Here is a 12,938-nt window from a genome sequence, read left to right as displayed (position 1 = left end):
TTCATTCAACACTTTTAAGTCTTAGATGTTGCAATGCTTTACATATAACTGTTTGATAACTTGGAAAATTTTGCGTCTATCTTTTAGTGGAGTTCGAATTACATCGCGCAGGAAAATCGTAATCAGTCGAGCACAGAACAGTGGCATATGAGTTCTGTACTTCAGTAGAATGAATACGGATATGTGTCAGAATAGCTATGATTGATATTATCACTTTTAAGCTAATTCATGGCTAGCTGTTTTCACATTACTTTTGATATGATTGATTGCCCTTTCCAAATGGGTGTAATCGAGTGTAATTGACCCTTAAGGAGAACTTGAATACATTTTTGTATTCACACACTTGTAATCTACCCTCCCCTAGAGTATTAAAGTTCTGACACAAAGGGAGTCAAAATGTACCTTAGACATTCCCCCATAGTACTAAAATGATAAATTATATATATTTAATTATTCATGAAAATAAATAAAAATAATAAAATAACAGAACGGTTATGATAAATAGTATTTATAATATTTTATTTAAAATATTTTAATGATGAAATTCGCCTTTGTTACTGTATAAACAAAAGCTGCCGCTGTTGACGTATTTTTCGTTTATTCCACTTAATATTAGATGCAGATGTCGCTTAGCCAAATATTGGTGAAGCTAAGTTAATTTAGCCATACTTTCCTTTAATCTAAATACTAAGATTAAGAAAGCAAACTTCCGTTTCATTTTTTGTAAGAAACTTCAAGTATGAATACTCGGAAGGCGTACCATTTCTTACTTATTGGAATTTTATATAAATTCCAACAAAGAATTAGTATTATGGGAATGAACTTCGTCAGGTATTCACAACTTTATTTCCCAAAATGAGATTATTTCTTTTGTTTACAAGAAAAATAAATTTAAAAAAAAACAAAAAAAAACACATATAATACAAGTAACGATAGCGAAGGCTTTAAATAAGCCAATAGTTTCGAAACGATTGCTCAATTATCAGTGGTTATTGGAATAGCTTCACTAATGAAGAGATGGTTCGTGATAATAAAACGAATTTACTTCACCATCGCACGCTTCCATTTAGGATACTTTCCACGTTATCGGCAAAAGGTTATACACCTCCATACTTCTTATCTGATTTAAATACCTCAAAATAGATCTGACGGGACTACACGAGGTGAAATTTTTGCATGGTAATAGTTTGACCACGTCATTTTGGTGAGACTTCAAAATTATTTGATAAATTGCCTTTTAATTTCGAAAGTCAAGCTTAAGAACCCTGTCCTTGCACTTCCTGGCTTTTCCGGATTTCACACCGAAGACTTCTCTAGACCTCTTCTTATCGGCAGTGTTTTGTGTGTAGTATTTTGTGCGTAGGCAAACCAGAGGTCAAGAAAAATATGTAGTTGAGATCGGTCACTTCTTTGCGCCTTAGAAGAAAATATGGATGCTGACATGCCTACAGCGCCCCCTTGCCTGACCTGACATCCCAGAGGCAACTGAAGGGGTGTCGTTGCTAAGAGAAACCGCCATGACGAGTCCGTTGCCAGGTGAAGAGGCAGCCCACCCTGTCATCAATCATCATTATCAACCATTAGGATTTATCGTACGCCGCTGGCTGATAAAGCAGCGAACTTTCCAGGGAACTTGACCCTCGTCTATCTGTACATAGGCGTTATCGGCCCTCAAGTAAGTATACAGCAGTGTTCGTCACGGACTGACGGCCCACTGCCGCAGATGTTATCTGGTGTTATGTAGTCTAAACAGCGACGTACCCTTCCTTCCCCTTCCCCTCTTTCAGGTTGCTCGGAATGCGGCTGCACTACCAAAGTTATTTTATTTATTTTTTCCCTGCTGTGGCAGAGCAACTTCTCATTTTTTTCCCCCTCCTTTAGTTTTATTTTATATACTTCTCGCGGTAGCTTGAATATTATCACTAAGTAGCGTGAAGTTGTATTAAGTTAACATTTCGTATGTACTCTGGCAGGTGTGAATTCCGATCTCACTTTCACGAGGAAATGCATTGCGACGTTAGACTGCAACGTAATTCTCGTTCTTATTAAGCAAAGTTACTTTCTTAACCGTGGAATTATACTTTATTCAGTAGTGCTTTATTACTGACCATTAGTTTTTCAGGCTACGATCATTCAAATCCTAAAAATAAACTTTAAAAAATATATATATAAATTGAAATTCAATAATTATTTTCATTGAAATATAAGCAGCGAAGATCAAATCATAAATACATAAACATTGGTATGAACGGCCCCAAGGATGCGCTCATCAGTGAGGATGCATTATTGCTCACCGCTACGGATATTGATATAAATTAGACATGCCGTAGCCAAGTGGTTAAGTTGGAAGGTACAGAAGTACACGCACTTCGAGTAACCGTGGTTCAGGGCCTCGTGACTACTAAATATGGGAATGTGCTTGGATTTCTCTATCCTGCCAGCTCCTGATACTTATATGATCATCCCGGATTATAAACAAAAAAATTATTAGGCCCTGCGTAGCCGAGTGGTCAAGTGACGAACACTGCTAAATACAGTTAATTAATTTCATTTATTAATTGCATTTATTGTCAAAATTGTAAACTGTTCCGATCAGGTAGTCGTGATTGAGTGGATAAAAACAAGAAGTTTGTGTGTATAAGAACTGAATACAGAATATTCGGAAACCTTAGCTTAGTCACGAGTAATTTTATTTTTTATTTGTTGTTTTGATTTTGTCTCTTCTGTCTTATTCCACAGCCTATTTCCTTGTCTGGTTTTTACATTTCCTCCTCTTTCTGGTCAAATTCGTGCATTTACTTTGGTGAACTCGTTGAGAACTAGCTGGTATCGCCTACATTTCTTCCATACTACTCAACTTATATACCTCCATGCACAAGATTTCATGTTTGAATGTGTATAGCAAACAGGTAGTGCAGGAGCACTAAGTCCTGCTGTTATATTTCATTGTGCTGTATTTTATTCAAGAAAATTGCTGAAAAATAGAATATGAAAATCATCCAAAGAAAGATATTATCCTTTATATATTAATAGTATTGTTATAGAAATATATTATTAGGTCGTTCAGCAACGAATTCCTATTTAAGCGTGAAATGCATGAAAAACTCTTCTTCCCCCTTCTCCGAATATTGTTGTATTTGTGTTGTAAATCAAATGTTAAAAACAAATTGCATCCAGTTTTTGTATTCTTGCTTTTGATGCAGACTTGGCGCATCATGGCTTAAGTTACCAATGCGCCATAAAAAATTAAAATGTAGACGAATTTTTTTATGTATGACGATAAGTAATTTTGAATTTACCGCGATGAATGAAAGCTGTGTATGGACAGAATTTTCCATCCTATAACACTGTAAAAAAGTGGAAACGGGAGTTCCAGTGCTGTCGTACAATTGTCTTTGACGAGCCAAGGAAGGAAGGAAGACTGTCAACATCCACAGACAGTGAGACGGTTGCAAAGGTTGAGCAGCTGGTGCTGAGCGACAGACATGTGACAATTAATTTCATCGCAAATGCAGTGGGAATTAGTTATGGGTCGGCCCACAGCATTTTACATAACCACCTGCACATGTGTAAAGTCTTTGCACGATGGGTTTCAAGATTGCTGATGCCTTTGCAGAAGCAATATCGAATGCACTGTTCTCGCCAACTGTTGGATTTGTGTAATGTGGATATTGAGAACTTTTTTGATCGGTTGGTGACAAATGACGAATGCTGGGTGTACCAGTATGATCCTGAGACCAAAGACATATCAAAGCATTGTGTGGATGCCGCTTCGATTCGTCCCAGGAAATCATCAATGAAGTGGAATCGTGGTTTCGGGCAAAGAGTGCGGACTTAAAGTTCTTGTTTATACTCCTTCACGACCACCAGGTCAGTGGAGTTTACAATAAATCAATCAATACAAATGTTAATCGCATTTAGCAGTCACGGGCTTGAACCCCGGTCCACTCAAAGAGCATGTGCTACTGCACTCGCGCTCCTGACCACTTGGCTGTCAGGCCTCCTATGATCAAGGCCTTAAACAACTGATCCATAGATGGGAGAAATGTGTTACTGTACATGGAGAGTACAGTAACATTAAAAAGGATTAAAATTCCTGTGGTTTCACCTTTCTAGGCTATTATGTCTAGGTAAGGGTACGCTTTTTTTTTTGATACCCCCCTCGTACTACCTGTCAGTTTGACTTAATTGCCAGGAATGAGATCTTATTAAGGATGCAATTATGTGTACTAATTAAGGATATCATGCAGAACCATTGTACTAGAATGGAATTACAGCATGGCTTAATCAATCTATGCCTTGCGAGGTGTGACAAAAAAAAAAAAAAAAAAAAAAAAGATAAAGAATAATGTTGGCATTACTTACTTAGATTAAGTAAAGCTTTTGATACAGTCCCACATGAACGATTGATATATAGAGGGTATTAAGCAATTACTACTATGGATTATGATGTCGTAGCAGAGTGAGTAGTTATAAATGGTAACTGCTAGTAAATGACATTCACGAGGACCTCACAGACAACACAACTTTGTTTCCGATTTCGGAGTTTTTCCACCCAATATACAAACCGATAAATATCGACCTAGAACACATTCAGTTTGTAGATAAAAAGTAAAAAAGGCCTCCGTAGCCGAGTGGGCAGGAGCGGGAGGGCAGTAGCACACGCTCTTTGAGTAGACCGGGGTTCAAGCCCCTGACTGCTGAATACGGTCGATCTGCCAACCCGCACTGGACCAGCGTGGCAGATTATGGTCCATTTCCCTCAGCATGAATTAAACTCACAAACACATTCGCTGATTTGATTTCGTCGTCCTTTCTTGGAAAAATATATGAAAATAAATAGTTAGTCCAAACGATGAAAGTGGCACAGAAATCCTTTGTTATTTAATTATTAGGCACTGTCAATCACCATTTAGTGTTAAGTTTCAGTGGAAATATTTCTTGATTATAGCAGAGGATAATATAATTTATGGAGGAACATTGTTAAATATTGCCTAACCTCGCTGCTGAGACTTTTTGTATTCTTTGTGCGCACACGCACGCGGTGTTTTCGTTTTAAGAGGTACCGAGGGCCAGTTTAGGCCAGGGGTGTCCAACCCGTCTCATTTTTTAAAATACCTGTTTTTAGTAATATTTGATTTTTTCTGTACTGCTTTATTAATGTTTTATGTATCATCCCTTGTATTTAAGAATATCATATAAGAATGTTAATGTCATATTTAATTATTTTAAATATAGAAAAAAAAATTAAACTGTAAATATAAACACGTTAATAAAACTAAATTCTATATCGAAAGATGCGTAAATATTGGCAAGGAACTATTCTTATGACTGCTTCCCCTGAGAATCCACGTGGCCCTTAAACTTCGAAGTTTTATCTATTTCGATTCCTAGCCAAATAAGGTTGGACGCCTTTGGTTTAGGCTGTTTGTATCTTTAATATTTGGGCCCAAATTTTTGAATTTCATGTTACAATTTAAGTAATTATTAGCGTTTAGATTTTAGGATCTCTAATTTAAATTTTTTAACGTATACAGGGCATTTCAGCTAAAAGGAAAATTTATTCCACTTTGACAAAGACTATATATTCTGCGTTAACTGAAACTTTAAATTCAGAATAAGAATGTATTCAGATATCTGATAGGTTTATTTGGGATTCTTGTTTTAAATAAAAGTGCCGTGGTGGTACTTAGATTTTGAAATTTATAGGAAAAAGGGGGTGGGGAAGAAACTTCCGCGTTCAAAGCTTTAAATATAGCACGAAATAAACGTTTCACATCTGATGCTGATATCCGCTGTCATGATTAAAATAAACAGAATTTCGCAGTCCCACACAAACAGTAACGTTCGCACACACATTAAATTATGATACAATCATACTTCGCTTTACGCAACCCTATTTTACGTGGATTCTTTACATTGCGAGCACCGTTAACCTCGTATCTGCCCCAGTTTGAAGCAGCGCCGCTAAGCAAATCAGCGCCCCAATCACGACGAACTTTGTCTATTAAAACTGTTATCAATAATTAATTGATTTTTGCTGTTCCATCGTCGTTGCTTCAGTGATTACGATTGCCGTTTTTCCAACCGTGTGGAAAAGACCTGGATCGGAACTCTGTCTGGACAGGAGGAGCTTTTATTGGTCTCTTTCTCTGTGGGGTCCCCCCCCCCCCACGTGTCTGAGTTAGCCAGTCTTGGCGAGGGCAGTTTTATCTCCCGGAAGCGTAGGTTTTTCATCCATAAAACAGGCAACTGAATCGTCGAAGACACGCTATTACTGACTATACCATAGTCTTAGTTGCCTTTCTCGTTGCTTTCAACGTCATCTGTGCCCACTGATATTATTTATTACTTCGTTTTTCGGGAAATTGTCAGGATTCCGTCTGCCACGTAAAACGAAGCATATAGTATGCGGTGCTATATACAAACACTGAGGCTACGCCCTACCAGTACAATAATGTAAAAGGTACTTTTAATGCTGACGTGTCTCAGCATTATACCGGTAAAGTCCATGTTCGTTCTGTGTATACAATGAAATTAAAGCTCGTTTAACTGTATACAAGTTATGACTATGCAGTTAATCTAGTGTTATTTTATGGAGTGGTGTTCGTGTCTTTATCCAGCATCAAAAAAATAAAAAGTGACGCTCACTTTCTTCTTGTTTTATGAGCTGGTTGTGATAATCGTTTATCTTTAATGAAAGGATTTTATGGTTTGGTTTGATAGGCAAAATCAATCCAAATTCTTAATATTGTCTAGAAAAAATGCCACTGTTTTTTAGGCTGTACTCTTTCCCCCCCTTCCCCCAAACAACGCACTGTATTATTATTATTTTTTTTTCTCATGAAACCTGCTTTTTGTTTCGGAAGCAGTTTTTCAGGGCTGACTCCCCAATGAAGTTGTGAATTGCTCCCTAAGCCACTGCCTGCCTTCCGTTGATGTTGTATATATGGAGTATGGCAAGTGATGTGGAAGTGGAACAGTCATCACTAGAGGGACACACACTAGGGGAAAGGAGAGATAAAGGAAATCCCTGCCATGTTCGTGGAGACCACAGGCGTGCCTCGTTTACTGAACCGTGGTCATAGCTTTAGCGGGCTATTCATCACGCTGACGTTGATGGGTTTCAAGACGCTGCCACGACGATCCCGAGACTTGACCATCTACAAGGGGAGGCTCAGCTGGGCGGGTGAGCATCCCCGTTTTTTGTTTGCAGCGTTCAGTGGTTCGGGCTTAATCCTGCGGAACTTACAATGACAGATGGCTCTCTGTGTCTCCGCACTTGACGAGAGCGTGCAGCATCGTTTATCGAGAGAGAGTGGAACCTAGTGGCTCCCTCTTTGCCCATCAATTCGAAACCCGTAAGTTGCGTTAGCGATGGTGAAGTACTGTGGAGTCGCAAGGCTGTCATGTGGTGACGGCTGTCCGGGTAGCCGCATGGGAGATCAGCTGCCTCGTCTGCATCCACTCTCCACCGTTCGGCGCACGGGAGAGCGTACTAGTGTTGATATGCATGAGTTAGGGCAGTCAGTCGCCATACATCTTCATTATGGGAGAATTGCATTAGCACTGGCGGCGAACGATAGGCCTAACGAGTCCCCCGGGAAAGCAGCTGGCATTCGGCAGACAGTGCGGAGTCGAGCGGTGAGTTTTGACTGTCACTACGGGACACGTGACGGTTGGCGGTGAGGAATTTGTCGGGGATTTAACGACGACTTTGCGGTGACTACTGTCGCCCTTGCACCATGTATCATCCTCGTCGGCTTCCGAACCTCACGGGATTTTGCGTGCCGAAATATGTGTTACGGGAGAGGAGGGGAAGGAAAGAAAGAAAGAAAAAAAATAAATAATAATAGAAGATCACGGCAATGGTGGCGGGGCCCCGTCAACGCGGCAGGCATGTTTTAGACAAAGGCAAGAAGTCGTTTGTCACTGGCGCTGACTGTTGTTGCACATCCCCCGAGGCTGTACCGACTGTTGTAATCGGTTCCATCGTATGACCGAGAGGCGGGGTGCCTCCGCGAGACCAGGAGGATGACCGATGTACGTGTAATAGAGTATTTGTTACGAGGAACTCCCGACTCTCGGAGGACACAGAAGATGAGAAGTTTCTTTAGGTTGGAGGGAGGGGGGGGGAGTTTGATCTGCTTTACTTTAAAAGTTAAGTTGTTAATTTTTACGTGTTCCTGCCTGCGCAGTTGCATTTTAAACATTATTTGATAAACTTCGTTCTGTAATACTGAAACGTGGCATTATTAAAGCATAGAGGATTTTGAATTGGTAGAGCAATCCCCACCTCTCATTTGAATTTATATAAATGTTGATTGTTTGCAAGGAAGGAAAAAGGGGGGGGGGGAGATCCAAAACATTTACTATCAGTAAGGTCGAGAAGATTCAGTATGGGCTAGTCGCAATCTTTAAACCATCCATTCAAGCATACTTCCATCGGATTAAACTTAGTTTCCAATCATTCTCTGGTATTTACTCTAGAGGAAATGCGTCAGATTCTAAGAAACTCATTTGAGGGATTATACTTCACAACTCCCAGTTGTGAAGACAATGTGAAAGCAATGTGAAGACAATGTGAAAATACATAAAGCTAGTAAGGGCTACTTTTTTTCCTTCAAAAAAAGTATTATCGATTTAAATATTAATGATGGAAATTGATACATTCCCATTTAGATCCACCGAGCCCTTTCTTTTTAATTTTAAAATTGTATTCGGACTCTTACAAGTTCCAAACGGGTGGCGATTACACTTTGAGTGGTTGCAGTCTTGTTTCAAGATGATAGTAGAATAAAAAGAAACAGAAAACAGTGTTCAATAGTTATTTCATTTCAGGATGAGTTCCTTTTCTCCATTTCAATTATTTGTTTTTCTGGGCGTGTTTTTCATTTATAGCTGAAAACTTACTTCTGTGGTTTGTGATGCTATCGTTCAACGAGGTGGTCGCACACAATTTAGGAACGCTCCCATCCTTGTTTATGTAATATGAAGTGTGTAATATCCCACTGTTGTTCTAGCACTGTAAAGGCTTCCATCCTGCTCCATTGTTCTAATTATGAGTAACATCCAATTAACATCGCCCTCCTTTTATCCCCATTTTAGGTTAAAAGGCTGATAAAAATGATAACTGCTGAACTCATTCGTTAAGGATAATAAAGTACTAAAACTGATCTTTAGGTAATTGAATAAAAAAGTATACTGATCGAAGTGTGAGATATTTGAAACAGTCTTTCCTTAGCAGTTACATCAGTCAACCTCTGACACTTAAAATAAAGAGGAAGAAGAAAGATGGTATCAGGTGATCTGACCTATATTATTGCTATTATAATACTAGGATGATTGAATCGGCATGGAAATAGCGGAAGGAACAAACAAAGGAAGTTTAATGTTGACGTGTGAATGAAACTCGTCAGAGCTCGATGCATATTTCCAAAAGAACCAAATATAAACACAACGTCTGTCCATCCCTTTAGTGAGAGTCGAGTCGTTACATGTGGATGAGCGGACGTTGTTGAAAACATTACGATCTTTACAGTTTGGAGAATGCTCTTGAAAGTTTTTTGAATAACAGTAGGCCTCTTTGCAGTATTAGCGACTTCATGGTGCCCATTATATGATAAGTTGTTAACTACCAGATCGATGTACTAATAAATTTTATTTGGACGTTATTAAACTAACTTTGAAAAGATACTGACTCGTTTATTTCATTTTCCTCTGATTATTGTAGATGTGTTGTGTTCATTCCTCATGTAACGGCTTCATTCCCATTGGATGGATATTCATGAAATTTTATATTTAGCACTTTTAAGAATATTTGCGGGGCCATCCCAAATTTCATTAAAATCAGAACAATAGAAATCCGAAAATTATTATTTATTTATTTATTTCCATCCGTGCAACTTAGGTTATCCATACACCTTATGATGTTGCTGAATCACTGGATATTATGTTTTTTTTTGGCGGGTGTACAGAGTTTCGTGTGCATAAAAATCTTTCCTTTTTTGAAGAGCTGTTTTTGTTATCAATTCATTATATATATAAATAATGAAATATTGCTATTTGTTTATAATATTAATCAGCTGAACGCGTAACACATGTTTATTTTTCAATTTTTATTAAAATTCAGGAGAAAGTAATGTTGACTGCATATTGTGATGCGAGTTACATGTTTCTACTTTATTTTATTTGTAAAATAAAAGATTATTATTTATTTGTTAATATTCAGTTTTTACTAAAATACAGGAGAAAATAAATTAAAAAAGTAAAATAAATATGTTCTGGTATTGCACAGTGAAGTGAAAAGAATTGCTCTTATATATTGTTAGTTAATTAGTAATAAACTGGTAAAAAGTCAGCTTTTTACTTTTCATTCAATTCTATTAATCACCGAAAATGATAATTCAATTAATAAAAAAGGAAAAAAGTCGAACGCGTCTGAACTTTTGTAAAACAAGTTCAGTAAAACAAGCAGATAATGTACGCAGTACATTATCTGCTTGTTTTACTTATGGTTGTTCCGAACAGTTAGTTTTACTTTTTAAATTTTACATTCCACGATTGTTGTTCGCTCCAAATTTATTTTAGAATCATCGTCCCTTAAAATGTATAGCTGGAATATGATTATGCTGCATTACTGATATCTTATAACAATTCAAATATGTTTTGAAGTGTCGTGAAATTACTCTTGTGTTCCAGATATGCATAAAAACCTGCAAGTACAAATCAATACCCGTGCAAAGGATAGCTGAGCGAGTTCGAATCAAAGTAGTTGAACTTTTTTATTTTACGAACAGAAGTGTGCTGGTGTACTGTTACCCAGTTAGTTCATTTGTATATCAACTTCTGTTATACAGTGCAAATATTTCCTTTTTATAATTTCATGAAATTTCTATTTTGTAAGTTTATAAGATTGACATTACTTTTTATTTCCTTTCAGGGTTCAGATACTGAATCAGATTTGTTCAACTCGACCACTCATAAACGTAAGTACTCAAAAGTTATAATTTATAACCAGTGGGTGTTTATTGCATATTAGTCAACAGTGCCTTGTTTTTCTTTTTTTTTTTTTTTTCAGGTAAAAGTAAGAAAACGATAAGCAAATAAACACGTCTTTGATTTTATTTTGTTTCGCTGAAACATTATTACATTGAAATAATAAACTGGCAATACTGATTGTCCATTTAGCATTTTAGTTCATAATATAATAGAGTTATATTCACAATTCTTATTAAGTGGTAATAATTTTTGAAGCAATGACTGGATGTTGAATCCAGCGAAATTAAAATTATGCTTGCATTGCGATAAAACGAGGTGTGATCAAAAAATTTGGGGGATGACTTTATATCTTGAAGTTATGACTTTTCGCAATATGTTTGGTGATTCATATAGACATGGTCATGCTTTAATCGCTCATTTATTTGCATTCAGTCTGAATTAGCGCTTTGAATAGGTGTGTTTCGTTGCACATTTTAAAATGAATGATTTTACTGAGCAGTGAGTTTGCATATGTTTTAAATTAGGGAAAAGTGCAACAGAAAACCACTCTCTTAAAAAAGATCTTAAGTTGCTTAAAGACTTTACAGTGGTTTGCGGAGTTTAAATAGGGTTCTTATCCATCGACGACGATCCTCACTTCGCCATTGAACTTCAGAAACTAATGATTCAGTCGCTCTTGTTCGTGATCTAGCAGGAGTGATAGATATTTAAGTATCCTCGAAGTTGCCAGTAAAACGGGTATTTTGTCTAGGAAACTAACATTAGTTTCATCAAATTGTTCACTACTCACCATTTCTGTGTGCCGCTGCGGTATGAGCATCAGCACCACTATGATATTAAACTTGTTTTCACATTGAATTAGTGACTGCTTAAGGGATCAACCACAAGCTCATGCTACTACCACAAACCAGCATCACAGACTTGTCCCGGGCCATTGATATACCAAGGCTTCCTCGACTTGGTTTTGAAAATAGGTTACACACTTCGGTGAAACTCTTCGTCGGTATTATTTCTTCACCAGCATTCTGGAAAAGTTGCTTGCTCATGGAGGATCCCCCCCCCTCCCCAAAGCTGTCCTGAGAAGTAATCCGTTGATCAAATTTATTATTTTTTTTGTTTGTTGCTCTTATATTATTTCTCCCTGATTGGGGGTTCCACATCGTGACGAGTATTGCTACAAAGTACACAGGGTGGTTGTTATGTCTGTTGTTACTGTTGGTTGAGGAACTCTCTGACTATCCTACAGGTGTTTTGGAGTACCTTGTAGCTGTTCGCTGGCAGCCCTATTGCTGCTAAGTTGTTATGAAGGGTCTTTGGCACCATACTGGTGGTTGACACGATGATCAGGATGGTTGTTGCATATGCCACATCTCTTTGATCTCCTGTCTTAGGTTCGTGTACTTCCTGATTATTATTAGTCATATGGCCAACCAAAAAAATAAATAAATAAAAAATAAAAATAACCCACATCCAAGTTCTTGATGCTAACCTGTTAAAGTACGCAACCAAATACCGGAAGAGAATACATTGAGATCAGGTGTAGGTACCTTACAACCTCGACCACCTCCAAGGCAAAATGCTATACCTCACAGATATCCTATTGATCAAAACGACATTTGTGGTGAGTAGCAGATGCCTACCTCTATATATGTATGGGGATGCACTTGTTGTATTCCCGACAGTTGTTGCTAGGATCCCCACCAGCTCACATTGTGAACTAAACATATATTTATTTATTGTATTTTCTTTTTTACCTTCAGTTTCATTCGCTGACTTCAGCCAACCTCTTCTCGTTGAAAGGTTGAGTCATGAGTTAAATAGTTTCCAGTTTATTTTAGCCTTTGCTGGCCGAATTCACTGTCCGGAATCCTGACTTCTTGATAGTAGTAATCCACCTAGTTCTTGTGCGTCCCGATTTTCTCTTCTACCAACGATCG

General features: G+C 37.8%; 1 protein-coding gene across 1 annotated transcript in view; it reads left to right on the top strand.

The window, feature by feature from the left end:
• The window catches only part of LOC150085776 (uncharacterized), a 1,040,408-nt gene that overhangs the window by 707,014 nt on the left and 320,456 nt on the right, over positions 1 to 12,938 (top strand). Inside the window, exon 6 of the mRNA XM_090374246.1 lies at positions 10,943 to 10,988. Coding sequence (XP_090230372.1) covers positions 10,943 to 10,988 — 46 coding nt within the window. The remainder of the gene's footprint in view (positions 1 to 10,942; positions 10,989 to 12,938) is intronic.

This window comes from Mastigoproctus giganteus, chromosome 5 (genome assembly GCF_048544385.1).
Source record: "Mastigoproctus giganteus isolate SK-2022 chromosome 5, ASM4854438v1, whole genome shotgun sequence".
NCBI classification, from domain to species: Eukaryota; Metazoa; Arthropoda; class Arachnida; order Uropygi; family Thelyphonidae; genus Mastigoproctus; species Mastigoproctus giganteus.
This window is presented reverse-complemented; position numbering and strand designations above follow the sequence as displayed.